General features: G+C 40.6%; 1 protein-coding gene across 10 annotated transcripts in view; it reads left to right on the top strand.

Moving 5' to 3' along the window:
• The window catches only part of LOC149209028 (uncharacterized), a 369,369-nt gene that overhangs the window by 240,650 nt on the left and 102,584 nt on the right, over nt 1-26,135 (top strand). For 6 of the 10 annotated variants that reach the window (XM_089396260.1, XM_089396263.1, XM_089396256.1 and 3 more), the window contains 3 exons: nt 17,616-17,798; nt 17,909-18,064; nt 18,907-18,987. In XM_089396260.1, the coding sequence (XP_089252386.1) occupies nt 17,616-17,798; nt 17,909-18,064; nt 18,907-18,987 (420 nt within the window). The remainder of the gene's footprint in view (nt 1-17,615; nt 17,799-17,908; nt 18,065-18,906; nt 18,988-26,135) is intronic. The other 4 variants (XM_089396257.1, XM_089396255.1, XM_089396258.1 and 1 more) reach the window with 3 other exon arrangements.

The raw sequence follows: 26,135 nt of genomic DNA, 5'->3' as shown, positions 1-26,135 counted from the left end.
GATTTTATGCAGCCATTTGTTTTGGAGTGTGATGCGTCGGGAGAGGGGATCGACGCAGTGTTGATGCAGGGAGGTCACCCTATAGCCTTTGAGAGCCGGGAGCTCCTTCTGCACGAGAGGTTGTATTCAATATACGACAAGGAGATGCTAGCCATCATGCATGCATTGGCTAAGTACCGGCAGTATTTGGTGGGTAACAAGTTCAGGGTGAGGACTGATCACAACAGCCTCAAGTTCTTTTTGGAGCAGAAGCAACTACAGGAGAGGCAGCAGAAGTGGATCAGTAAGATCCAAGCATATGACTTTGACATTGAGTATGTCAAGGGTAAGAACAACATGGTAGCAGATGCCCTTTCACGTAGACCGGCCACGTTGTCTCTTATGAGCTTGGATATAGACTGGAGGACTCGACTCTTAGTAGAGTACTCCAAGGACAGGTTTGCATGTGAGGTTCTAGATGGGCAGGTGGCAGATGACAGGTACAGGGTGGTCGATGAGATCATCTATTACAGGGACTGGATCTTCTTGACTGAGGGGTCTCAGCTCAAGAAGAAGATACTCCAGGCATCACATGATTCACCATTGGCAAGACATCAGGGGTTTACCAAAACCTACAGGGCCATTAGAGAGAGGTTCTCATGGAAGGGTGTCAAGGAGGACGTACTCCAGCACATCCAGGAGTGCGACGTTTGTCAGAGGAACAAGGGAGAGATGAGCCATCCCGCGGGTTTATTGCAGCCTCTTCCCATTCCGGAGGGGAAATGGGAGAGTATTTCGATGGACTTCATCACAGGGTTGCCCATGGTACAGAGCAAGGATTGTATCTTTGTCGTCGTTGATCGACTGACAAAGTACGCACATTTTTTTGCCATATCCGCACACTATACAGCAACACAGGTGGCCGAGTTGTTCTTCAAAGAGATCTTCAGGCTACATGGTCTTCCTAAGACCAACGTCAATGATAAGGACAGTCGTTTCATGGGTGGGTTTTGGCAGGAGCTTTTCCAGTTGGTGGGGATAGAGTTGACACCGAGTACCAGTTATCACCCACAGACGGACAGGCAGACAGAGATAGTTAACAAGTGGCTAGAGGGCTACTTGCGTAACTATGTCAGTGGGCAGCAGCGAGCATGGCTGAAGTGGCTGCATCTGGGGGGGTACTGCTACAATACTTCACATCACATGTCCATTGGTATGTCACCATTCTATGCCTTATATGGTTATCATCCTTTATCTTTTTCCGGCATGATGTTTGGTGATAGCAAGGCTCCTAGAGCCAAGATTTGGATCCAAGACAGTCAAGATATCCTCCGAGCTCTCAAGGATAACATGGCTACAGCGCAGAACCAGCAGAAGCTGTATGCCAACAGGGGTCGGGTGGAGAGACAGTTCGAGGTAGGGGACATGGTCTACCTACGATTACAACCATACCGACAGTCGTCACTGAAGCAGAAGGGGGCTGAGAAGCTCAAACCCCGCTTTTATGGGCCATACAGGGTGATACACAGGATTGGACAGGTTGCATATGAGTTGGAGCTGCCCCAAGGCAGCAAGATTCATAACGTTTTTCATTTATCATACCTGAAAAGGGCATTGGGGCAACAGGTGACAGTGACGGATGAGCTACCACCCATGGATGATGAGGGGCATTTGGTATTTCCGCCGGAGGCTATCATTGATACCAGGGAGAGGCAGCTGCGGAGCAGGACGGTCCACCCAGAGCACGAATTTGGAGCGGGGGCGTGGAGGGGGGGGGGAGCACTCCCCTGCAACCGTAGTCCAAAGTGGAATTTGACCATAGTTGCATATTTTTAACACTCCCTCTCAACTAGGGAGAATTCCACTTGTCAATATCTGACCATCGATCAACATGACATATGTCCCATTTCAAGTATCTCATCATCCCGGATCATTAATTGTACATCTCTTGCTAATTCCTGCTCATATGCTAAATATTCTCGAACCTAGAAGAAAAAGAGTTTGTCACTGGAGGGGAGCTTATGTTATCACCCTCTATTCATCAGGCTACAACTTGGAACCACATCGGGGAGCTACTACTCAACCCAGAATCCAATGACAATGAGGAAGGTCCTATGGGACACTCTCACCTCATGTCTATGATAGTGGGGAAGGTCCTATGAGACACTTTCACCCCAAGTCATCTCATATAGGGGAGCATACATTTACCACCCTATATCGAGCAATAGGATACCTCATCACATAGGAGAGTAAACGCTCGATCCTGGAATTTCATCAGGGAGTTATACCCTCAACCCGGAATCATATCGGGTAATCTCAACCCATCCTATTTCCTACTGATCTTCCCATCGATGACCCAGAATAGTCATGTGGTAGAACCCTTGCATCATAATCGCCTTGGGTTGTACACTCTCTCGTTGAACTACATTGTTGAGTAAGGCAAAAAAGGTGGATAAAATGCTTGAGCCTATTAAATCAGCATGGCCAACATATGAGGTTAGTATTGTTTTTGATGGATTGACAAATTCAACACGCCATCCACTCATTGACTTCATGGCGTCTTCCTTGAATGGACCAGTTTTCTTGAAAGCGGTGGAGGCTCTTGGAAAATACTAGGATGCACAATATATGGGTGAGTTGTCTATTAAAGTTATTGAAGAAGTAGGTGTTGATTCTTGTGTGCAAATCATTGTAAACAATGCACCTGTTTGCAAGGTTGTTGGCATGATTGTGGAAGCCAAATATCCACAAGTATTTTGGACACTTTGCATTGTCCATTCCTTGAATTTAGCACTCAAATCTATTGCTTTTGATGTACCTTAAATTGGAACTCTTATTGAGGATGGACGACATATCGACAACATTGTACAAAATCATACCAATGCCCTCACAATCTACAAGGAGTAAACATATCTATCATTATTTGAGGGAGGTCAAGACCGCTCTTGGGTCCATTGTTCTTTCAGAGTTTTGGTGTTTTTGGAGAAAGACAGATCAAGCAGCCTCAAAAAGAGTCAAGGACACAATATTAGATGATGCTTGGTGGGAGAGGGTAGATCTTACTATTAAGATCATGGACTCTATCATTTCTTTGTTGTGATTTGCAGATATAGACCAACCCATCCTAGGAGAGGTTTCTGAAAGATGGGATTCCATGATTGAGTCCGTGAGGACCATTATTTTTTAATGTGAGTGCCCTGAGTATGAGACATTATCGGAGGCCTTCTTCACCACTATCCAGGATATTCTTGTCAGCAAGTGGGGCAAGAATTGGATACCTTTGCATTGCTTGGCTTACTCATTGAATCCAAAATACTACAACCATGAGTGGCTGAATGGTGGACCTTCACGCAAATTCCCTCCTCACCTGGATGATGAGATTTCACAGGGGAGGAAGGATGCATTGAGACAAATATTTCAGGATAGAGGATCCCTTGATGAGGTGGAGGATGCCTTTGCAGAGTTTTCCACTGGCACTAGGCGATTTGCAAACTATGATGTTATTAGAGACAGGGGATCTAAGAAGCCCTATTCTTGGTGGGCAACTCATGGGGCAACATACCCTCCTCTACAACAGTTAGCTATGAGGCTCCTCTATCAGGTTACTTCATCCTCTTGTTGCGAAAGGAATTGGAATCTTCAATCTGTATAGTTTGAAGAAGAGTAGGTTTGAGCATTCCAAGGCAGAGACATTGGTGCATGTGCACACCAACCTTCATCTTATTTACAAGCAGAGGGAGGAGTGGTCGAAGGGAAAGACAAACATGTGGGATGCTTATCCTGATAACATGGGTTTGGACAATAGCATTGAGCTAGCGTTGGCCAACATGGATCTTAATGACCCAGTGGTAGAGCCTGTGACTTTTGATGATGGTGATACTCTTGAGGGGTTGTCCTCCACACCAGCAGATGTAGAGATTACATTGGATACAAACGAGGAAGTTGCAAAAGAGAGCAGTGTTTGTATTGATGTTGATTTTGATGTTGATGACTTTGAGCTATAGGTAGGATTGTAGTAGCCAACAACGTATGAGATTCTTCGTTTCTGGGTTCTAGTGTCTACCTTGTTTTGTATTTGTTATTTTCCAATGGCATTCCTAGTCAGGAGTCCTTAGGACTCGGTACCTATGTAATATATTTTGATTTTGATCATTGTTACCGCTCAAACTAGCAAGGGTCTGTTGTGGCCACAACTACCGCCCTATCAAAACCTGCCTTGGTAGCAATTTTGAATGGGTCCCCTAAAGTTGATCTTCCGCCTCTCCGAATGATTTGTTTTATTCCATAGGCCTTAACTCGTTGACCGAGCCAAATCTCCAATTCCTAATGGTTAAGCCTCCCTTTTGAACATCTGTCGTATGATCCATTTATAATCCTTCTAGTCCTTCATTCATATCCTCCATCGTCACCCTTTCAACCTTCAAAAACCTTCCATCGCACCTTCATCTCCATTATAAATCTTTACAATGGAAATACTCGAAAATATGCATAAATCACCCTTTTTTTGGCCTATCGAAATTAACATTGCGCATTGCTCTCTTCCGGACCCGACGGCATTATCAACCCAAATACATATATTTCGGGTCCGGAAACCATATCGCACATCGCTATCAGCGGGTGCAGGGCTTATATATATATATAAAAGGCGCATATGTCTTCCGGACCCGACAGCTGTATTAACCACAATATATATTTTATCGGGTCCGCCCTCCCCCCTAATCGCTTATCGCAATCAGCGGGTCTATATATATATATATATATATATATATATATATATATATATTGCGCCATGGCATACCGGACCCGCCGATGATTATAAATCCGGGCCTATAAATTTTGAAGTCCGTTGTACGGCCGGACGCGGGCTTTCCCGTATATTCTTGTGTTTTTCGGAAAAACATTGAAGTCAGGGTTTTTCAAAGGGAAGGCTTACATTGCGGACGCGCCAGGACTATTAACCGCGATATATATATTATCGGGTCTGGAGCCCCAATCGCATATCGCAATCGGCGGAACCCAAGAGCTTTATATAAGGCGCGCCGCGATATTCCGGACCCACCGATAATTATAAATTCGGATGCATAAATTTTCAAGTCCGCTGTATGGACCGGCCGTAGGTTTTCCCATGTATTCTTTGTATTTTCGTTAAAACGCTCCGGACCCGATTTTCGTTAAAACACTCTGGATGATTATAAGCTCTAGTACATAAATTTTGAAGTCCACGACCCGGCTGCGAGTTTTCACGTATATTCCTGTGTATTCGGTAAAACGCTGCGGTTGCGATTTTTAATGTAAAAGCCCATATGGTGGACCCGATATGATATAGATTCCCATCTATAAATTTTGAAGTCCGTTGTATAGCGCGGCCATGGTGTTTTCTGTGTTTTCCTGTGTTAGGCCCCCCACCGTGGCCAAGTTTCGGGTGGCCAAGTTGCTCAAGTGATACCCGCCCGAAAAGCGGTATCCTCTTTCCTCCTAGATGCTACGTGTCATTTGAAGAATGGAATCGGGGCCGTCCTTGCAATACCGGTTACCACTTATGACCCCTTCCGAAATACCATCTGTTTCTGTGTTTTACGGTGATTTTCAATGTAAACCGAGTTTTTGCTTGCGGGACTTGATCAATGCGTGAATAAAAAAAAGGGAGCCAATTCTTTCACATTTATTCCTTCTGATGATTAAAAACGCTCCATGAAGGCAAGATTGGTGTTTTTAGGAATTTTATCATATTTATATGAGTATGACTGATGTCGGTTATCTCTGCAGGTGAAGACCGAGAGGAGGCAAGCAATGTCGAAGGACAGGTGCATAGGCATCAAGTATGGCTCCAGATGAAAGATGCATGAGCGGATGTGTTCCATTCAAAGAAGCAGCCTTAGGCGTTGTCGATCGAGTTCCACACGTTGCCTGTGTATTCCTAAAGCGAAACTGCCCCAGATCTCATCATGAAGAGATGACACACAGTCATCATCCTCTAATCAACATCTACTCATTTCACCAGGAAACGAAGCGCTCCAGTGACAGGAAACGCCTTCTACGTGTCAGCAGTGATACCGAGGGCTCTACATCTGTTTATTTGGATCGGTATATTGAAAAGAATAGGGGAAGACGAAGGGTCGGGGCCTGAGGCATAATTATTACTTCCAGATAGGAGAGGAGGGCTTTTTGTTTGGAGAAAAACAACTTTGATTTATTGTGAATAAAGAGGATTGTTTGGTTCAAGAAGGAACCTGTTGTTTCGAATTTGTTTCCCCTTTTTCTCATATGTTTAGGATCAGTGTGTTGTTGCTGGTATAAAGACAAATGTGATTTGCTTTATGCAGATTGATAACTTGCAGTTCATGGTTGTTATCGGTTATTTGAATGTAATTCAATAGCATTAATAATTCATGAAAGGTTGCTGATTTCAGACTTTGTTGAACATCAGTTGCAAGTGTTATTTGTATGGAAAGGAATGTATATTCCTGTATAATTAATTGCATTGCGATAAGGATTTAATACAGCCTTGTTCTCATGTGGACCAGTAATTGATTCATTTGGACTTGGGATTTATATATGATGTTTAACCTCCTTTTGTTTTGCTCCTGCAGGATAGATTAGGATAATTAGGACTAGATTAGAGTAGTTAGAAGTAGTGTAGATAGGATTTAATACATAGTGGTTAGTTGTTTTATTTTGTTGATTTAATTGAAGTCTTCTTCTCAGAAGCAATCTTTCAACACCTATTACAGTTCACGGGGTCCCTTAAAACCCGTTGGAACTAGCCATTCCAAATGAAAGCAGGCCTAATTGGGGTCTGTGATCGGGTTAGTTCCCCTTGTTGGTATAGCGAAAATTCGCCACGTCAACAAGGTCCTACAAGGGGATTCTAAGAGGGCAACTACTAGGTTAAGGGCAACAATGGAGCGATAGCCCACTGTCACCTCAAGTAGGGCTCCATACTCTTTACGAACTTTCACCGATGGGAGGAGACTCGATATGAAGGGAATCACTAGAAGGATGAATCAATGAAGAGAAAAGGAGTGATTCCTAAGGCCTATTTGTAAGAGAGACCCAATTGTATGGTTTGCTTGCTTGAGAAGCAAGGTGTAAGGCTCTCTAAGAAGGGCCAAGGGAGTTTCAAGGGCTAGGGTTTGCAAATGAGACTTATCAAGGAGGAACCTAGTCCTAGAAACCCTTGTGAAAACTTGGTTTCAAAATGGTCTTCGTAAATTATATTCCAAAAATTGCAGGACCAGACAGGACCAAGTGGACTCGGAATGTTGAAGAATGTAACTAGTGTCAGTCTTCATAATTATATTTGAAATGTATTTGTCAAAAGAAAGAGAAAGAAATTTTATTTTTAAATAAATTGGCTTATTAAAGCACGGGTTTTGTGCTTGGGTCAATTGTTTTGATGTCAAAGTCTCCATTGAAGACTTCTAGGGTTTATGTTAAGTGTCGTTGTCCATGTCATAATGTAAAAGACCCTTCTTGGGCTTTATTTGTCAAGAAAGAAAATTATTTTATTGTAAAATAGGTCAATTAAGCCTCCTCCACCAAGTTGGCCTCAAGAAAGGAAAAGTCGAACTCAATAAAGGGATTTGACCTGACAAACTCACTATATATTGGAGCAAAGCAAGCACATCTCTCACAAGTTCGAATTATAGTAGCTGGAAGCAGAAAAAGTGCGAAGTTCAAGAAGGAATTTGGAATCGAAGTTTTTGGGTCTCTCTCTCTCTCTCTCTCTCATGTGCAATGAAATTCTGAAGATGCATCGAAGCTGTGAAGCCGCTGCATCAAGGTCAAAGTTGTGAAGCTACTGCATCAAGGTCGAATTTGTGAAGTTGCTGCATCAAGGTCGAAGCTATGAAGTTGCATCAAGGTCGAAGTTGTGAAGCTGCTAGGCTGAAGCTATTGAAATTGCTAGATCGAAACTGTAGTCCTGAAGTTGGGTCGAAGTTCTGTTGCTGAGAAGCCGAAATTTCTGGATTGTTGTTGGGTTGAAGCTGCTGGATAAGAAGAGACTACTAAATCATCTTGGAAGGCTGACTTGGTGGAGGAGGAAGGTCTATTGGTCTAGGGTCTTGGTCTATCTCATTTGAATTACTGAAGGAAGAGTTCTTGACTGGGTTTTCCCCTATATAGGGGTTTTTCCCTGCGTGTGCGCCTACATCTGATGTCGTTTCCGATTTTCCAACATGGTATCAGAGCTAAGGTGAAGAAGAAGAAAAAGGCAGCCTGAAGATCTATTGAAGGAAAAAGGAGATTGAAGGAAGATCATTAAAGGGATCATATAAGGGGATAAGCCTACTATCTACAAGAACTATGTCTAACTCAATGAAGGGAGAAAACAAACTAGAAGGAGCCTCCAACTACAGGGCATGGAAAAAGAGGATAGATCTCATCCTCGAGAAGAATAAAGTTTTGGATTTAGTTCAAGGAAAAGTCAAGAAGCCTACAGATGAATCAAGTGAAGTAGAGAAAGCAAAGTTCAAAGAAACCGAAATATTGGCCATGAACCTAATAGTGGATGGAGTAAAGGACAACCTCATTCCATATATATCCAACATAGATTTCGCTCAAGAAATGTATGAGGCTCTATCCAAATTATTCACAATCAAGAACATTGGTCAAATTGCAAGCCTCAAGAATGAATTAAGAACTATTAAGATGACGAAGGACAATACTATGGCATCCTTCTTTATAAGGATATCTAGAATCAGAGACAAACTTCAAGCAATAGATGAAATTGTACCAAAAAAAGAGCTCATGATTATTACAGACGATACAATGTAGAACGGAGATTCTAGATTTCAGTCCTGAATTTGTAATTTGACTTTATGGCATTTCCCTACTTTTTCAATTTTTCTTTCCGTCAACTACCATCACTTTGATGTTGGGCATGGGATATGCAAAAATGTTGAGCTTTTTCACCATATTTGAGTCCAAAAATTTGTGGCTGTTGTCGGTGTCTATTAGAACCATTACATTGCTCTTTTTGATGTGACCTTTTAACTTTAATGTATGGGGCTGAGATATACTTGTCATTGTTGATAATGTCCCAAATGAAAAAAAGTTGGAACAAACACTTCACATAAAAATTACCATTCACTTAACAGAAGATTGCCACGAAAAATTAAACAAATAGAGCATTGCAATCCCATAACACAATGAACAAGAAAATTCTCAACTTTATTATATTAGATAAACTAGGGTTTACATGTTGATACAACCCATACAGTTGAGATAAACTGGCCTCAAGAATCTCTCTCATGCTGTGCTGGCCCTCCACCCAAACTGAACTTAAATGCCACTACTAAGCTCTCCTGTGAATTTTGGATGAATTCACCAAGGGGAGATGGGTACTCGCCCAATCTCACTGAATCACCCGAGGGTTTCCATCCTGGGGTTACTGCTGAAGTAGAGAATCGGGTTCTCAAACCTCTCCACAAGAAGAAAATACAAATCCAAGATGTCTCCAACTGACCTCCTCCTCCTCTTTTATAGATCTGATGGATAGATCTCCAAGCCTCTAGAAGCATCTTATTTTATTATTATTCTAGAAGCTCCTGTTGGAATTTCTAAGTCTAACTGTTAGAAACTCGTCATGTACTTTTCTGATTTATTAATGTCTACTTGTTCTGATTAATTAACAAGTTATTTACCATGTAAATTCTGAAAATAAATACAAGTACATGCTCAACACATTACAGATTATCAACTGAAGGAAACAAAACAAGCACACAAGTGACACCGTTGTTTTTGGACCAATGTCCCTGCAAAAACCCATTGCGGGAAAACCGGTGCAGCTATCTGAGGGTTTTAATTATTAAGCAGTTTCATAATACAATCTGGGTGCCAAAATCGACTCACCCCACAGAGAATAATCTCGGCAGTAGTACCTCCTAGTGGGAGACAGATGTTCCGCTGAAACCCCGGATAAACACTCCAACAACTCCCAGCTCCAATCTGCCCAACGAAAACCCCAACGTCAGCCTCTAGGGACTGTGTCAGCCCTTTCTGGCCCAACGTCAGCCTAGCTCGCCCTGCGTCAACCTCTGGAGGCACTGCGTCAGCCCTTAGAGCCTCTGAGTCACCCACGTTGGCTCTTTGAGGCACTGCGCAGCTCTTGGTTGCCTCTGCGTGAGCACTTGCTAGCTCTACATCCCTCTCTCCCGGCTTCTGCGCTGATCCTCCTGGTACTATCTCTGCCTCTTTGCTTCTATATTCACTGCCCCCGAGCTGCAACTCTGATCACTCTTTCGACTTCCTTAGCAAACCCTGCCCCACAAAATCGAAATCTTGATCAACTCAGTGTGTTCTCCAAGTGACCCTCAAGCATCCTCTTATACTTTTCTCATTGACAATTCAATGGTCGAGATTAAGTCCCTAATCAATAGCTAAGATTAACTCTGGCTAGATCCATGACTTTTGGACCCTTCTAACACAGTTTTATATTAATTCACATTAATATTTTATTTTCCCTAAGTTTAGACTTACGGACTCCATTAAAAATATTAATTATTTTAATATCTCTCAAACTGTTTAGAATCTGCCCAAACCATTTCTGGGTATTGGAGATGTCATGTGCCTTAGCCTCTCCACCAAGTTTCAAGGCTAGAGCACATCCGATGCTACCCCAAATCAACACTCCCTCTTAGCGAGGACTGTACTCTAGTAATACTCTTGACTGAGCTTCACCCTGATCATCCGGCATCTGTCCTTATGCTGATGTTAGCCCTGTTGCCCAACGTCCTCTGAAGCTGCTGCATCATGTACTGCTACCCATGGCCCTGTGACTGCCACTGTTGCATCTGCACAACAACTCCCTCTGCATCTGTGTTGCTACCCATGGCTCTGCCACTGCCACTACTGCATCTACACTGTAATCCCTCTCATGATGCTGCATCGTGCTGCCCATCGCACTGCCACTGCTAATTGTTGCACTGCAACTCAGTTACTGAGAAGTAAGTAACTGATCTCCCAACCCTGACATCTCTGTCAGGCTAGAGACACGCTCGATGCTAAAACTTCCTCTGTCGCTGACAAGCGCTCCCTCTTTGACCTCTGCATTGCTGCAACAACTCTATGCATCTCGCATTGCTGCCTTACGTTGTCCTAGGAATCCTGCACCGTAGCTCCCTCTGACGCTTCATCTGCATCTGTCTCTGCTGACATCCGCCAGTACTGCTACTCCTCTTCGGGGCTCCCGTAGCAAGGTATAATCCAAGAGGCTGGGTACCTCGAGGATCCTGCGCCTCATCACATGTAGTTCGTCTGACTACAGCTCGATGTCTCCCCACTTCCACTTAAGTGGCGTGTGAGCACTCATGGCACAGTGATCATCTATCTCCACTTCCTTCTCCACCCTTTGCTGGTGAAGCCTTGGTCTCAGAAGCCTCTTCCTTGCTCTTCTTCCTAGGACATTGACTCGCATAATGACCCAGTTCCCCACAGTTGAAGCATTTGACCTTGGAGAGGTCCTTCTTCCGTTTCTCCTGCTCTCCCTCAGATGCTAGGGCAACATCCTCCTCTTCCTCCTTCTTGATTTTGATCCCCTTGCCGTTGCTTCCCATCTTGCTTATCCTTTTGATCTCTTCTTGGCGAAGAGTCGCCCACATTTCCTCCCAATCTGGAAGGGTCCCCTTGCCCAGTATGCTCTGGACAAACACCTCCTAGTCTTCTGAGACTGCGTCCAAGGCTGTTCTCACCATCAATTCTTGATCCGGCGTGACCCCTATGCAAGTCAGTTGATCTCGAATCTCCTTCAATCGACTGAGGAAGGTGTATATCTTCTCCCCTTTCTGCATCTGGTATGACCGCAACTGATTTTCAAGTAGCATCCTTCTCTACATAGAAGTATGCTGGTACAATTTCTTTAGGGCCTCCCACATCTCATTTGCCATGTCCTTTTCGGCAATATGTGGTACTACATGGTCCTTGACCCCTTCAAGGATGATGTTCTTGGCCCTCGCCATTGTCGCCTCGTACTTGTCGTTATCAGCCGAGTCAACTGGGATCACCGTTGTCCTGAAGGTGAAGTGCTTGACATGATTCTTGTCTAGAACGGACAAGATTTTGGCCTTCCAGACTACGAAGATTGAGGCTCCGTCCAGTTTGTCCTGGTCTCTTACCTCGTTCACTGCCATCTCGTTGCTCCTCCACCTCCCTCCTGGAAGTTCTTGGTGTGACTCTGTAATGGCCCAACTTGAGTTACTGATTATTAGCATGCTTACGAGACATGTGTATGATAGCTACATACACATGCATCGCAGGCATTGCACTAGTATACATACTAATTTAATTATATAAATTTCTATGTAAGAAAATGAATAAGTTTTTAAAAGTATTAATTAATACCTTATTTATTGAGTAGTACAATAAAATATATTAATTTATTTTTATTAATAAAATTTTATTAATTTTAATAAATGATTATTATTACAATGAACCATATTTATTTTACCTCATAAATCTTTGGACAATTCATGATAAGGTACTTAAAAGAAAATACTATTCTCGAAGTCGGTTGAGATGATAAGATTAAAATCTCATTAAATGAATAATGACCAACTCAAGTAAAATATCTTAATGGATAAGGTTAAATCTTAAGATTAATTGGAGGAAAGGAAGGTGGGGTTTCTTGGGAGGGAAGAAACCTTCCCTATATAAACATAATCGAAAGGAGAAGTAAGGGGGGAAGGAAAAATCAGTTTTTGAAAACAGAGGATTGCTTTCACTTTTGGAATATAGTGCAGAGAGGAGACAATACAGAGAGGGATGCTAGAAAATCAGTCTGTTTGAGGGGCTCGATTTTGAACTATAGATTGGGAAATTTTGAGTTGTTCTTGGAGTTTTGGGCACGGGGGGCCAGTGGACTGTGGAAGTCCGCTGGATCTGGGAACCGTAGAGGTTGATCCCAGATAGGCAGGGAGGAATCGGTTGGTTTGGTAAACTCGGAGCAACGTGGACCGACATGGAGAATCAGGTATGCAATTGCATTTAATTTGAAAGAATTATTCAGTAGAGAAGACAGCTGGATAAGAACTGCAGCAAAGTAAACAGATTTTCAGCAAAGCAGAAAGGTTAGTATTCTGTATTCATTATGTCAGATTCCGCTATTTAGAAATTATCTTATAGTTCAGATTATCACAGACTCCCTCTAAGCCTCTATTTCCCTCCTGGAAACCCTTCTGCCAATGTCGAGATGCCCCCACTCCGATCGTTAGTGCAGCTGCACCACTAATCCGGATTTCTTGGCTAGAAATCCTCGGTAGCAACTCCCTCCTCCTTGGTCTTGCCCTGTTAGGTATTGTTCTGACTACAGTACCCCACCAACTTCACTCTGCAACTTACCCACAGCCTCCTAAGCTCCAACAAACTGAAGGTTAGAGCTTCTAGGCTCTGCGCAATCCCAGCACCAGCAAAATCCGCACCTCCTGGCCACAGGCGTCAATCCTTCCTGACTGAGAAAGATGATCGGGCACTGCGTAGGTCAAGTCTGCTCCCCTCTGCCACTGCATTGATCCTCTTCCCGGCTCAAACTTGATGACGCAGGCACTGCGTCACCCCTTCCTTGCTGCTTCTCTGCTAGGAACAACTTTTGTCACTTGGGACAGTTGTTTTCTGTTGTTGCTACTCTGCTCGGCTGATGTCCTCAGTTCTCCTGTGATCTGCAACCACGCTCTGATACCATGTTGGAATTTCTAAGTCTAACTGTTAGAAACCCTTCATGTACTTTTTTTATTTATTTCTGCCTACTTGTTCTGATTAATTAACAAGTTATTTACCATGTAAATATTGAAAATAAATACAATTACATGCTCAACACATTACAGATCATCAACTGAAGGAAACAAAACAAGAACACAAGTGACACCGTTGTTTTTGGACCAATGTCCCCGGAAAAACCCAATGCGGAAAACTGGTGCAGTTATTTGAGGGTTTTAATTATTAAGCAGTTTCATAATACAATCTGGGTGCCAAAACCGGCTCACCCAACAGAGAATAATCTCGGTAGTAGTACCTCTCAATCGGAGACAGATGGCTCAACTATTCCTCTTGAATAGGAATTTGCCATTATGGAGGCTGTAGTGGATTGGCCTTAGTTAGTCTTCAATGGCTTATTAGGTCCTTGCATAGCCACCTCTTTATTTCCCTCTTTTTCTCTAGAGATCTAACTAAAAGGTTCAACAACAGTCGGAGAAGCATAACTTGTCCTTCCAGGTCATAGGGTATTTGGTCGATCGCCTCACTGCATTTCCACATAATGGATTTGAAGGATAGATATGATGAAGATCTGTTTAGTGGCCTTTTTTCCCCAGCATCATAAGTTGGTAGATAAGAGAGGTCCCTAGAAGGATAGCTTTCACCAGAACTCCAGGGGGGTGCTTCAAAAACAGTAGCTGCAGATGTTCTGGTTGAAACCCCGGATAAACACTCCGACAGCTCCCAGCTCCAATCTGCCCCACGAAAACCCCAGTGTCAACCTCTAGGGACTGCGTCAACCCTTTCTGGCCTAGCGTCGCCATAGCTCGCCCTGCGTCAGCCTCTGGAGGCACTGTGTCAGCCCTTAGAGCCTCTGCGTCACCCACGTTGGCTCTCTGAGGCACTGTGCAGCTCCTAGTTGCCTCTGCGTGAGCCCTTGCTGGCTCTGCATGAACCTCTGGCTGGCTCTGCATCCCTCTCTCCCGGCTTCTGCGCTGATCCTTCTGGTGCTATCTTTGCTTCTACGCTTCTGTATTCACTGCCCCTCAGCTGCAACTCTAATCACTCTTTTGACTTCCTTAGCAAACCCTGCCCCAGAAAATCGAAATCTTGATCAACTCAATGTGTTCTCCAAGTGACCCTCAAGCCTCCTCTTATACTTTTCTCATTGACAATTCAACGAGAGATTAAGTACCTAATCAACGACTAAGATTAACTCTGGCTTGATCCATGACTATTGGACCCTTCTAACACAGTTTTATATTAATTCACATTAATATTTTATTTTCCCTAAGTTTAGACTTAGGGACTCCATTAAAAATATTAATTATTTTAATATCTCTCAAACTGTTTTGAATCTACCCAAACCATTTCTGGGTATTGGAGATCTCATGTGCCTTAACCTTTCCACCAAGTTTCGAGGCTAGATCACATTTGATGCTACCCCAAATCAACAGCTCCTCCATCCTTTATCTTAAGTGACCTTTTAATTTTATTTTATTTCACTCAAGTCACTTTTGGCCCATTTCCTCCCATTAATTATTTTTCCTTAATTAAATGACTAATTAAAGTCATTTTTAATTAAGTAAAATGGTAAATCGCCCACCATACTCTCTTTGGCCATTGGAAGTCACTTCTCAGCATTCCATGTTGTAGATCTTCTTGTTTTGGTTCCAACGAGCTATAACACTGACGTGTTCCATCAATTAATCTCCCCAGAATGCCACCTCGAGCATAATTAATTAAGTTAGGCCCCATAATAATGCTAAATTTTGAAAGTTGTCGGAATGTGATTGAACGAAAGGCAAACTGTGCAGATGATTAAATATGCCAAGAGAATGCCATCAGATCCCATAAAATCTCCTCAAAACTACATCGGAACCCCCGATGACATAAACCTGCTCCACTAACCTGGCCATCCCCTGCCCTGGAAATCCGCCCTGGCTATACTATGGAGGAAAATAAAAATGGGGACATTACATACACCTCCAACATCTTCTAACATCACATATTTACATTTTACATAAGAATTAATTAACAAATCTTGTCTTGCGGGAAATTTTTAATTATTAAAAAAAATCTTATCAAGACTTAGTCAAATTCCGCAAAACTTTATAGATGACCTAGCATGGTAATATACATCAACCCTAGACACTAAGATGAACCCAAGGCTCGATATTCAAGCCGTGACCCCAGCTTTGGGGGTATATGTGAGTGGAAAAACTCAGCCAATTATTCGTCGCTGAAAAGCGAGAATAATTGACTAAGTGAAAAAAGCACTCTAGAGTGTACTCACATGCTGATCGAGTCCCAAATCTCCTAGGCCTGCTACAAAGCTTTATTCATCATGCTAGCGATATTTTTACAATTCCCTGCAGGGTTGCAGAATTTGAAAATAGAAGATAGAGAGAGGAGAGAGAGAGGGGCTAGAATGCCCTGCTGACTTATGGAATTCTGAAATTTTTTTATATGTACTTTGTGCCTTGGGCTATGGAGTCTTCATAACATCTGCTAAGTGCAACTCAACTGTCAACATGGACCATCTCTCTTATTCAGCTCACTTGACCAAGAAGTAATGTTGGAGTTGAAATCTTCAAGCTACAAAGTATTTTTTCCTCAGAATGGGTTGGCATCAAGGGATTGAGTTGGAGCTATATTGCGTTGTATAACTATGAGCGAGTTAGAGCATATGTTAGAGCAGTTGCATGGTGGTTTTTATGGTGGCCATTTTTCTGCGAAGGCCTTGACAAGATCCTTCATGAAAATTTTCTACTGGCCTACTTTGTTTGCAGATGTGCATTCATACATAGCAACACATGGGGAGTGTTAGTTCTTCATTGGAAGCCAATGATTTCTAACTTTGCCTTTGGAGCTGTAGTAGTGGAGGATGTGTTTCAGTAGTGGGAAATGGATTTTATTGGGGAGATTCATGAGAACTCGAGCAATGTGTTCAAGTAGATCCTTAACAATAGATTATTTCATGGGAGGGCTTGTGGAAACTCCCACCATAATGCTGGTGTTATTTTCAATTTGTTGGAGGAGAACATGATCCCTAGATTTGGCACTCCATTAAAAGTTGTTACTTATAATCCACAAGATTGTTAATTTGTATATATAATGGATTTTTGTTTTAAAGATAACATTATTTTATGTCACCTGTCTCATTATTTTCTGTAGGTTAATGGTTTAGCAGAGTCCAACTTAAAAAATCTTATTAAAATTATTAAGAAAATGCTTGGATAGAACAGACATAGTTGGAATGGTAAGCTTTAGTTTGCTTTATGAGCTGATAGTTTTCCATCAGAGGGTAACTGGTAAGAGCCCTTTGAGCTCACACTTCGTAAAGGATTCACTATAGACAAAGAGGCTTTATGTGAAAGAATTGTTGTGCTGACATGTTTGCATGAGATTAATAGGGCAGCCTGGGGTCCATTTACAGGATACTAGGAGCTGACTAAGGTCATGTTTGACAGGAAATCCATTGATAGAGACCTGATTTTCTGATCTCCTTAGTTGATCACCCAAGACAAGTTTTCTCTGATGCTGATGCCAATGTTTGTGGCATTGGATAATACTATTTTCTATAAAGGCTGTTTCAATTCATACATTCTCAGTGCTGACATATTTATCTTAACAAAGTTAATATTGTTCTGGCCTACGGGATATAACTAGCTTTTTCTCAAAAATTAAGGTAAATGTATTTATTAGCGAGATATTGGTTAGAACACATTATTAGTACAACTTATTTTTGAATAGTAAATAAAATTGATGACATAATAGTAAATACTTGAATTATATCTTTTGTTCTGGCATCTATATATTCATATTATTGATGTTTGTAGGTAAAGACATAGGGACCTAATGCATTTTTAATTAACGAGCATATTTTACCCCTCTTGTCAGATGGTTTTGTAACCAATGCTTTCCATATTTTTCATAAATGCAAGAATCATTGCATCTTGCAGAAATGGGGTTCTACTATGAAGAAACAATGGCAGCAACTTATAATTCTTGCATCTCCACATATAAAAAGTATAAAAGCTAGGTGCATCAAGAGATTTGAGATGTTATGGAATGCCGTTTTTCCTCACCTTGTCAGAGGTCGAGAATTTGTTGAACCTCAGGCAAAGGTTTGTGGAGGTTTCTTTGCTCATGTTTTGATCAACGTGTTTCTGGATTTTAATTTTAAAGCATCATTCCAAGGATCATCTCTAAGTATTCAATTTACTCTTGTAAACAGATGGTAAGGAAGTTTAGCAGACCTTATATTGCAAAAGCTGCCAGTGCTGTTCGGCCACATCTTGATAAGGCAAGAGTTGTTTTGAGTCCTTGTACAGACCAGGCAGCTGCTGCTTATAGAAGATTTACTGTGTACGCCACTACTTATCATTATCAGGTATCTTGAACATTCTATTTGCATCCATTAGAATCCTGGACAAAGAACAGAATTGAATGTTCAAATGTTGTCATTTTTTCTTAGTCAATCTTGTTGCATGATTAGGCTATGTACTGAACTCAGGTGCAGAAAAATCACAAGCACCTATGACTTGAGATATGGCTCACTTGAACTATGAGCAATATTGTAAATTGAACATTTATTACACAAAATCAGTATAAGTACCGAATTAAGTGCATGGTAGATACTTGCTTCCTTTCCATACTCAGTAACATTTATTACACAAAATCAATGTAAGTACCATATTAAGTGCATGGTAGAGATTTGCTTCCCTTACATACTCAGGTGAAGAGGACAGCGACTGAGATGGAAGATTTTCTATGGAGATGGAGCTTGGCATAAGCCTGTATTTCTAAATAATTGGTAAAAACAACAGACATCTGTGTTAAAAAGTGCTCCTGATTGCTATAGAAAGTCACTTCATAGTACATACTACCTGCGAAAGGATACTGCTGCAAGCTGGTGAACAAACTAGAAGCTCAAAACCAGCTTTGTATAGGACGACAAATCCCCAAAATAAGTATTGTCCAATTCACAAGTATATAAAAAATGTTCTCTGTTGAATCTTGTACCACAGTTGACTTGTAAATTTGCATTACAAACAGATTGTTATCAGTGCACATTCATCAATTTGTAAAATTTTCTATATGTTTAATTGCTTATTATTTAAGATGACGTTTTTTTTTATTAATAAAACTGTTCAGTTTTTTTCCAACGTCAATGCATTAGCTTAATGGTTTGCAAAGCATAAACCAACTGGATTGGATCTTATATCTTTGCAGTTACAAGGCTTTGTCAGGCAGACATTGAATAAATATGAATTGACAGCAGCTTTGGCTACCAAGGAGCTAGTGTGGTTTCTGGTTTGTTCTTTTTTTTCACTTGACACATTTTGATACTTTAATTTTTAATGTTTTTGTATATAACGCAAACTCATTGAATGTCCATGATTTTAGCTTTTCATCTCATTTAAGTCACCGTAGTAAATCTAAAGCAACCACGCAATATGACAGTTCAAGCACTACTCCTAAATCTTTTAGTTTAATGTAATCAGTTACTGAATATCTTACGATTGAATGTAATGATTACCAAGATATAATTTAAGTGAAGTAGATTGGTCTTGTTACCCACCAAAAGTGTGTAAGCCACAGGAGAAAAAAAATTCTCCTCATTTGACAGCCAGCCAGCCAGCAGCCCTATTATGGTTTTCAGATACCATTATGCTAGTGTTCTCCACCTATTTTTCCGGTTAGTGCTCTCTCCCATCTGGGATTCTTCTTGAAGGATGGTGGGTTACTTATCAGCAGGTACTCTAACCATTTTAGCAATCATGTGCTTTCATTTAATGTTTGTAACGAACAAAGTTCGTATACAGAGGACATCAAAGGACAAGTAATATATTTATGTAAGAAATGTTGAATGCACAAGAGATATGATATTGATTACAAATGAGGGCCTTGCTTATATACCAGGCAAGATGCCCCTTCACGAATAGTCATGTATTTAGAGACATGCCTCTTCAGTATAATAATCATTATTAACTATTAATTATCAATTATTATATTCATAGCATTGCATTCCTCTTCAGAAAAGCTTTGTCCTCAAAGTTTTTGCTAACAAGGCGTGTCATTTGTTTCTTTGTCTTGTAATCTATTCGAATTCTTCAATTTTTCATCTTTGATGATACAAGATGATAGGATCCTTTGAGTGATAAACAAAATTGTCAAACTGAGAAGGGATTTGACCATCTTAAATCAATCTTCTGTGGAATCTTGTGATTAATGGATATTTCAGATGAATTTTTATCGTAAGACTTAATTTTGCTGACATCGATATCCTTTGGAACATAAGTCACTTGTCTCTAGTCTCAGTGATATGGATTTGTAGACTGGTTTAGATGTTTGCTTTTATGATTTGGGTGTCAGTAAGGAGTTCTTGTGATCTGATTTCCCCTTATCTTGTTTATTGCAATTTCTTGATTTACTCGAGGTATTTGATTTTCTTCAGGTACAAAATTCGATTGGTTAATTGTTGGACCTTCACTTGAAATCTTCGTCATTTGAACTGCAACATCTAAATATGTTTTTACTTCAACTGGTTTGGGATCGTTCTGAATGGTGATATTATCTGGATCAGTGTTTGTTCCCTTTTCTTCAACTTGTGTTGTTTTGTCCATAGTATTCAACACTAGAACTAGTGACCGGGCCGCTCCACCTAATAAACCAAGTTTCAAACCGGAACCGATCAAATCAGGATTGGTTAGATCTCAATGAACTGGTTTTAAAAAAACACATGAAATAATTAACTTTTAATGAAAAAAAAAAACTATTTTTAAGATTTAAAACCATGATTCCAAACCAATAGACACAAAATATGCAAAGTTTGCTCATATATATACCATGGAAAGGTGAATATATCAAAATGGCACCAAGTGCAATACATATCAGCAATAAGATATATAATCAATGAGGCTCTAAATGGCTTCTAGAGTCCAAAAACAAAGCCTACAAGCTATGTGGCTACTGGCCTACTACAAGTCTACATATATGATATTAGTGATCAACATTATCGCTTGAAACTTCTCATCATGATCAAACTCAGTTGGTTGAGTCTCGACTCCCAAACTTTGCAACTGCTTGAGTCACAAACTTCTATGTTGGTTTAGTGACTTGAGTCTCAAACTTCTGAAGGTATTCTGCCCTAATATGCCCTATTACTTCATTTGGTGCTCTACGTGGCTTTACATGGCCTTTTATCCCAGCCAAAAGTTGCTTGAACCTGTTAATACCCCCTCCTTCAAAAGATTTTTGGCAATATTTGGAGATCATTCCCCCATCAATCATATCACAATGAACCCATGTAGTATTTTTGCCTTTTAGAGGCATGGTGGCTACTAGTTAGCTCAAATTCTTTGTTGTTCCACTACTCCAACAAAAACTCAACACTCTCCAAGCTCACAATGAAGCTCACAAAAACTCCAAATGAGATGTGTGAGGCAAATGAGATGGGAGGCCTCCTTTCATTGGCTTGGAGGGCCTGTTTTTGGAAGGAAACAACCCTTATTGTCCCTCCAAACCACCTCACAAGCCTCCAAAAATGCTTATGGTGGGTCCGCGGCCAGCCTGGCAATGACCTAATCGGTTTATGATGGAACCAGTCAGTTTATGGGAAAACCAGTCGGTTTCGTCATAAACCAACTGGTTTATGCTTGGTTTGTCTAAAAAAAAGACGAGGGAGGGCGGTTGACTAGGTTTTTTGACCGGTTCAGTTGGTTTGGCCAATGAACCAACCGATTTGACTGGTTTCTGGTTTAAACCGATCGGTTTTTAATACTATGGTTTTTCTTGAAGACTTCGATTTTGTCATAAGTTCTTCTAATTGTTCTCCAATGATTTCTCATCATTTTTAAGTTTTTTAATTTGAGTGAATAGTTTTTGATTGTGATTTCTGAGACATAAGAGTACTTCATTTTCTAAATCAACTTTATTTTGGGATTCAAGCTTTTGATCTTTTAAACAGTTGATTTGTTCTAATAACCTTTGATGAAGGTTCTTTAAGCGTAAATTTTCCTCTTGTTATGATAGGTGCCTCTTGAGTTCTTTCTTTGTGACCTTAGCTTTCTTGACTTGTGCCAGTAATTTTTCACTATGGTCGCTAAGGTGAGAAATTTCTTCGTCTTTTTTATTACTTCCTTATAATGCATATCCTCAAGATTTTTATATTTCTTTTGTGATGTCTTCTTGTTTCGTTGAAGTTTGGTTATTTTGTCTTCTAAATTTTTAATATGTGATTTCTCTTGATCTTTCAACCTCAATTTCTTGATACATTGGATTACATCATCTTGTAGGAACGATGTTGGGTGTTCAACTTGCAAGTTGGATTTTGTTTTCTTTAATTCTTAAGCCATAGGTTCTTTATTAAAATCTGCATTTTGTCATTGAAGTGTCGCTATTATTTTGTAATGTCCCCATTTTTAGTTTTCTCTATAATACAGTAAGGATGGATTTTCGTGGTACGTGATGGCCAGGTCACAGGAGCAGGATTACGTCATTAGGAGTCCCAGAGGGGTTTTGAGGAGATTTAATGGGATACAACAGTGTTCGCTTGGCATATTCATCATCATGACCAGTTCCACACAACTTGTTTCTGGTTGCATTGCTTTCTGATAATTCCCATAAAACGGGGTTATTATTGAGCATAACTTAATTAATCACGCTTAAGGTGGCATTTCGAGAGGAATACTTGACAGATTACCTTAGAGTAATAGCTTGTTGGAACCAAAAGAAGAAGATCTACAAGATGGGATGCTGAGAAGTGACTTCTAGTGGCCAGAGAGAGTATGGTGGGCGATTTACCATTTTCCCTTGTTAAAAAGGACTTAATTAGTTATTTAACTAAAAGGGGAAAAGGTTAATTACGAGGAAGATGCCAAAGTGACTGAAATAAATTAAAAGTCACTTAAGATAAAGTCAAGGGGGAGCTTCTAGAATAATAATAAAATAAAATATTTATAGAAAATTGGAGATCTATCTATTGGGCCTTTAAAAAGAGGAGGAGATTATTTGAAGACATCTTGGTTTTGTGTATATGTTTTCAATGTAGATGGGAGAATTCAGTTCTATGTTTGAGTAGCCCCAGGACGAAACCCCTCGGGTGATTCAGTGAGAGTGGGCAAGAACCCATTTTTCCCCTTGGTGAATTCATTCAGAATTCACAGGTTTGTAGTAGATATTTTTGGTGGTCATCCTCTTAGCCATTCCCTGTCTTTTATGTATCATTTTATAATACTATATTAATAAAATAAGGTTAAGTTTTTCTGCATGTTTATCTCGCCTATTCTTCAGTTACAAATTACTGTTTTGTTGTTGATTTGTGGTTTGAAATTGTGCAAATTGTTTATTTAAATTGGTGGCATAATTTTTTGAAGCAATATTCGATGAAATTTCCATTTGGTATATTACAGTTGTATCAGAGTTATGCATCTTGTCAATCCGAGGGTTCTTGTCAGAAGATTAGATTTTTATTTGCAAGATTGAAACTCTTGTCGTGACTTCGGTGGGATTTCTTTCACCCTAGCTGACATTTTCCATCTTCGGTGGTACTCGATATCACCCTAGTTGGTCTCTTATTTTTCATATAACTATTTTTGTAGGTGTTTCCACTACCAGTTCGAGGGTTTATTATTTTCTTGTAGGTATTGTTGAATCTGGACCATGATTAGATTTTATCTCCATCAAGGTTTCATGTCAAGTGTTCGACGAAACTCAAAGAAATTTTTCTTTTTCTAGTTACTTTATTCAAAAAGTTTGTCGTTGTGGAGCGAAAGTTTTGGCCAAAATTACATTATTATAAAAGGGGTCGTGAATAAACTTTTATCAAAATCGATAGGGTGGCCAAATTAATTTTTTTATCAGCATGCCTAAATTATTATTGTAATCTTCAAGTGGGGTTGTGAGAATGTTATATTTGAAACGGTGTGTGAGCAAATTTGAAATCCAAATATTAGTGAAGCGTTAAAAACTAAATTTTATTCCAAGATTGAATTACATTGGCAAGGTCGAATCAATTGCCATCGAGTTATGCTCAGAAATTCCAGAAAGTCCAGGATTTCTAGTGCCAAATCTTCCATTCTTTCTAGAATTCAGTCGACAAAGAAGCTAAGTTTTACCCTGGGAAAAGGGTTGAATTACTTGGGCATCAATAGCAAATTTTCAAAGGCCATAGAGGAAGGGCCGAATACTTGGTGTAAATGATGATTTGCTTTAGAAATTAGCATTTCATTAGGCCGCTTGTTTGCTGTAGCAGATCTATTTTTCCAAGAGTATATTGAATTGTTCATTCCTTTCTATCATTGCCTATAAGGGAAGGACTGAATAATGAAGTTCCGAGCATTATTCTTGAAGGGGTTGTGCGGTATTCTACTTGAAGATTACTGGTGCCAAACCACAGATAGAAGGATATTGAATCAATAGTTGAGGAGCAACTGGTTGTTCGTAGTCTAGATTTGGAAGCCATACTTTATGCCTGTAGCAAATTTTCAAGAAGAGACTATGTTGATTTCAAAAGCACATTCTGATCAACCAATCCAAATCCTATCTAAAGGTGCTCTTTACAGGAAATCAAGTTGTTCAAAGGGAAAGATGTAATGTTCCAAATTGAAATTTACAGCTAATAATAAACACATGGACTAGGCTGTAGCAAGTAAATTTTTACTACACATGCACCAGTCAATAAAACACGAGAAATAAGGCAAATAACTGAGCCATTTTGTTAATGTGGAGAACTGATTACATTAGATGATAAGAAATATATAACCTGGGCTTGGTACAACGAGCAAGGAAAGATCCCGGGTGAATATGATGGGTACCCAAATGCTGGAAATGGCTCTACTACCAAATTTGCGTCCACCCAAAAAATTTGTTGTTGTCACGGGAAAGGAACTGTTGATTTATCCCTCCAAATTGCTCTAAAGATTATGAGAAATTAGCCACAGATAGTACTCCACCCGCTCAACCAAAGCCAAAAATATCTCACTAACCCAAGTAGTGGAAATGGTCCTAGGGTAAACTGTGCCCTCCTCCAACAAGTTTTTGTTGTTGACTGTTGAATGGAACTAGGAATTCTGCCCTCATAAGTGTTTAGAAAATTCTATAAAATTAATCCTAGCCTCTCACCAAACCCACAAAAACCCAAGAAGGGTTTGGGCTAAATCCGCACACCCCCGGTGACCCCCAACAAGTATAAATTGCTCAATTTGGCTAGAAAACGCCCCATAGTTCAGACACTGTTGAATTAGGCCCAAATCTCCCTCTCATAAATCCTCCCTAACTCCTGCGAATTTCTCCCCCCAATCACCAAGCAGATCCCAACTCGAATGCTCCCTAAATTCTGAATCTCTGCAAATGCATAGAAGCTACCAATAAACCCCTGTGGAGTCCCTGGAATAGACAAAATTGACCCTCTAAAATGCAACACTCTCACCCCTGCAATTCACCAAGGAAAAACTCATTTTCCCTTAGGATAATTCTCTGCAAATTCTCCGGCCAATACTCCACTGATTGCTAGCTTCTCTCAGCCCCCACGAAATTCTTTTGCACCCTTGGAGTAGCAAGCACCAACTAAAAGAAACTTGTAAAATAGCTCCTCAATGATTCAGAATCAACTCCCCAAATTCTCTCCTAGGGTGACACTCGAAGTTCACTGAAGGAAGAGTTGGAATTTCCGCTTGGAAATTCCTTGTGCTAAACAACACGATTGTCTTGGCTAAACAACTCAAGAGAACTAAGGTTTGAATGGTAAAATGACCAAAGATGCCAAAAGTGAGGCCCTCAAGCTCTATTTAGAATTTGTTGTCCTCTTCTCCCCTTATGGTCCCCACTCTCTCTCTATCTCCTAATTCGCACTTCCTTTTCTTTTCTCTCTTGTTCAAGATTACGAGTTCCCTCCTTGGGTCGAATTTCTCTTTCTTGTGGCCCCCACATTCCACTAGAGCTGCAATTTTCCCTTTTCCTTTTAAGTCCCAAAATCAGAAATGTCCCCTCTTTCCAAAATTGCCTCTATTGTGAAAAATAAATCTTGGGGACATCACAGTCCTTCCCGCCAAAAATTGCTTGTCCTCAAGTAATGCCTGAACAAGCACTCTCTTTGACTATCGACCACCACTATCACTGCCAATAATATCAAGGTCCTAGATGTGCCACTGAGTCATCCCTGATCTTTGCACTATCCTATTATGAAGGAATCTCTCAATGCCAGGATCCCAAGCCATCGTTATCAATGTTAAGCACCCCTTTCTCTGGGCATTGTCCTGCCAGGTATAGGTACCAAAAGCCCACTGAATACTACCAATAAGTAGAGCATCATGATAATGTAGGACTCTGTCCAACTCCCCCATGAAGTTGCCCTACGGAGTAGTTCACCTCTTGCACTCCAAGGGTAAACTCCTGAAGATACAACCCAATCCCTGTGGAGGTGAAGTCTCTCCTACATGGGCTTCCCCTGATATCCCCTT

This window comes from Pinus tabuliformis, chromosome 1_2 (assembly GCF_031772625.1).
Source record: "Pinus tabuliformis cultivar Carrire ecotype Pingquan chromosome 1_2, CPIR1, whole genome shotgun sequence".
NCBI lineage: Eukaryota > Viridiplantae > Streptophyta > Pinopsida > Pinales > Pinaceae > Pinus > Pinus tabuliformis.
Note: the sequence above shows the minus strand (reverse complement) of the source record. Positions and strands in the feature narration are given on the sequence as shown.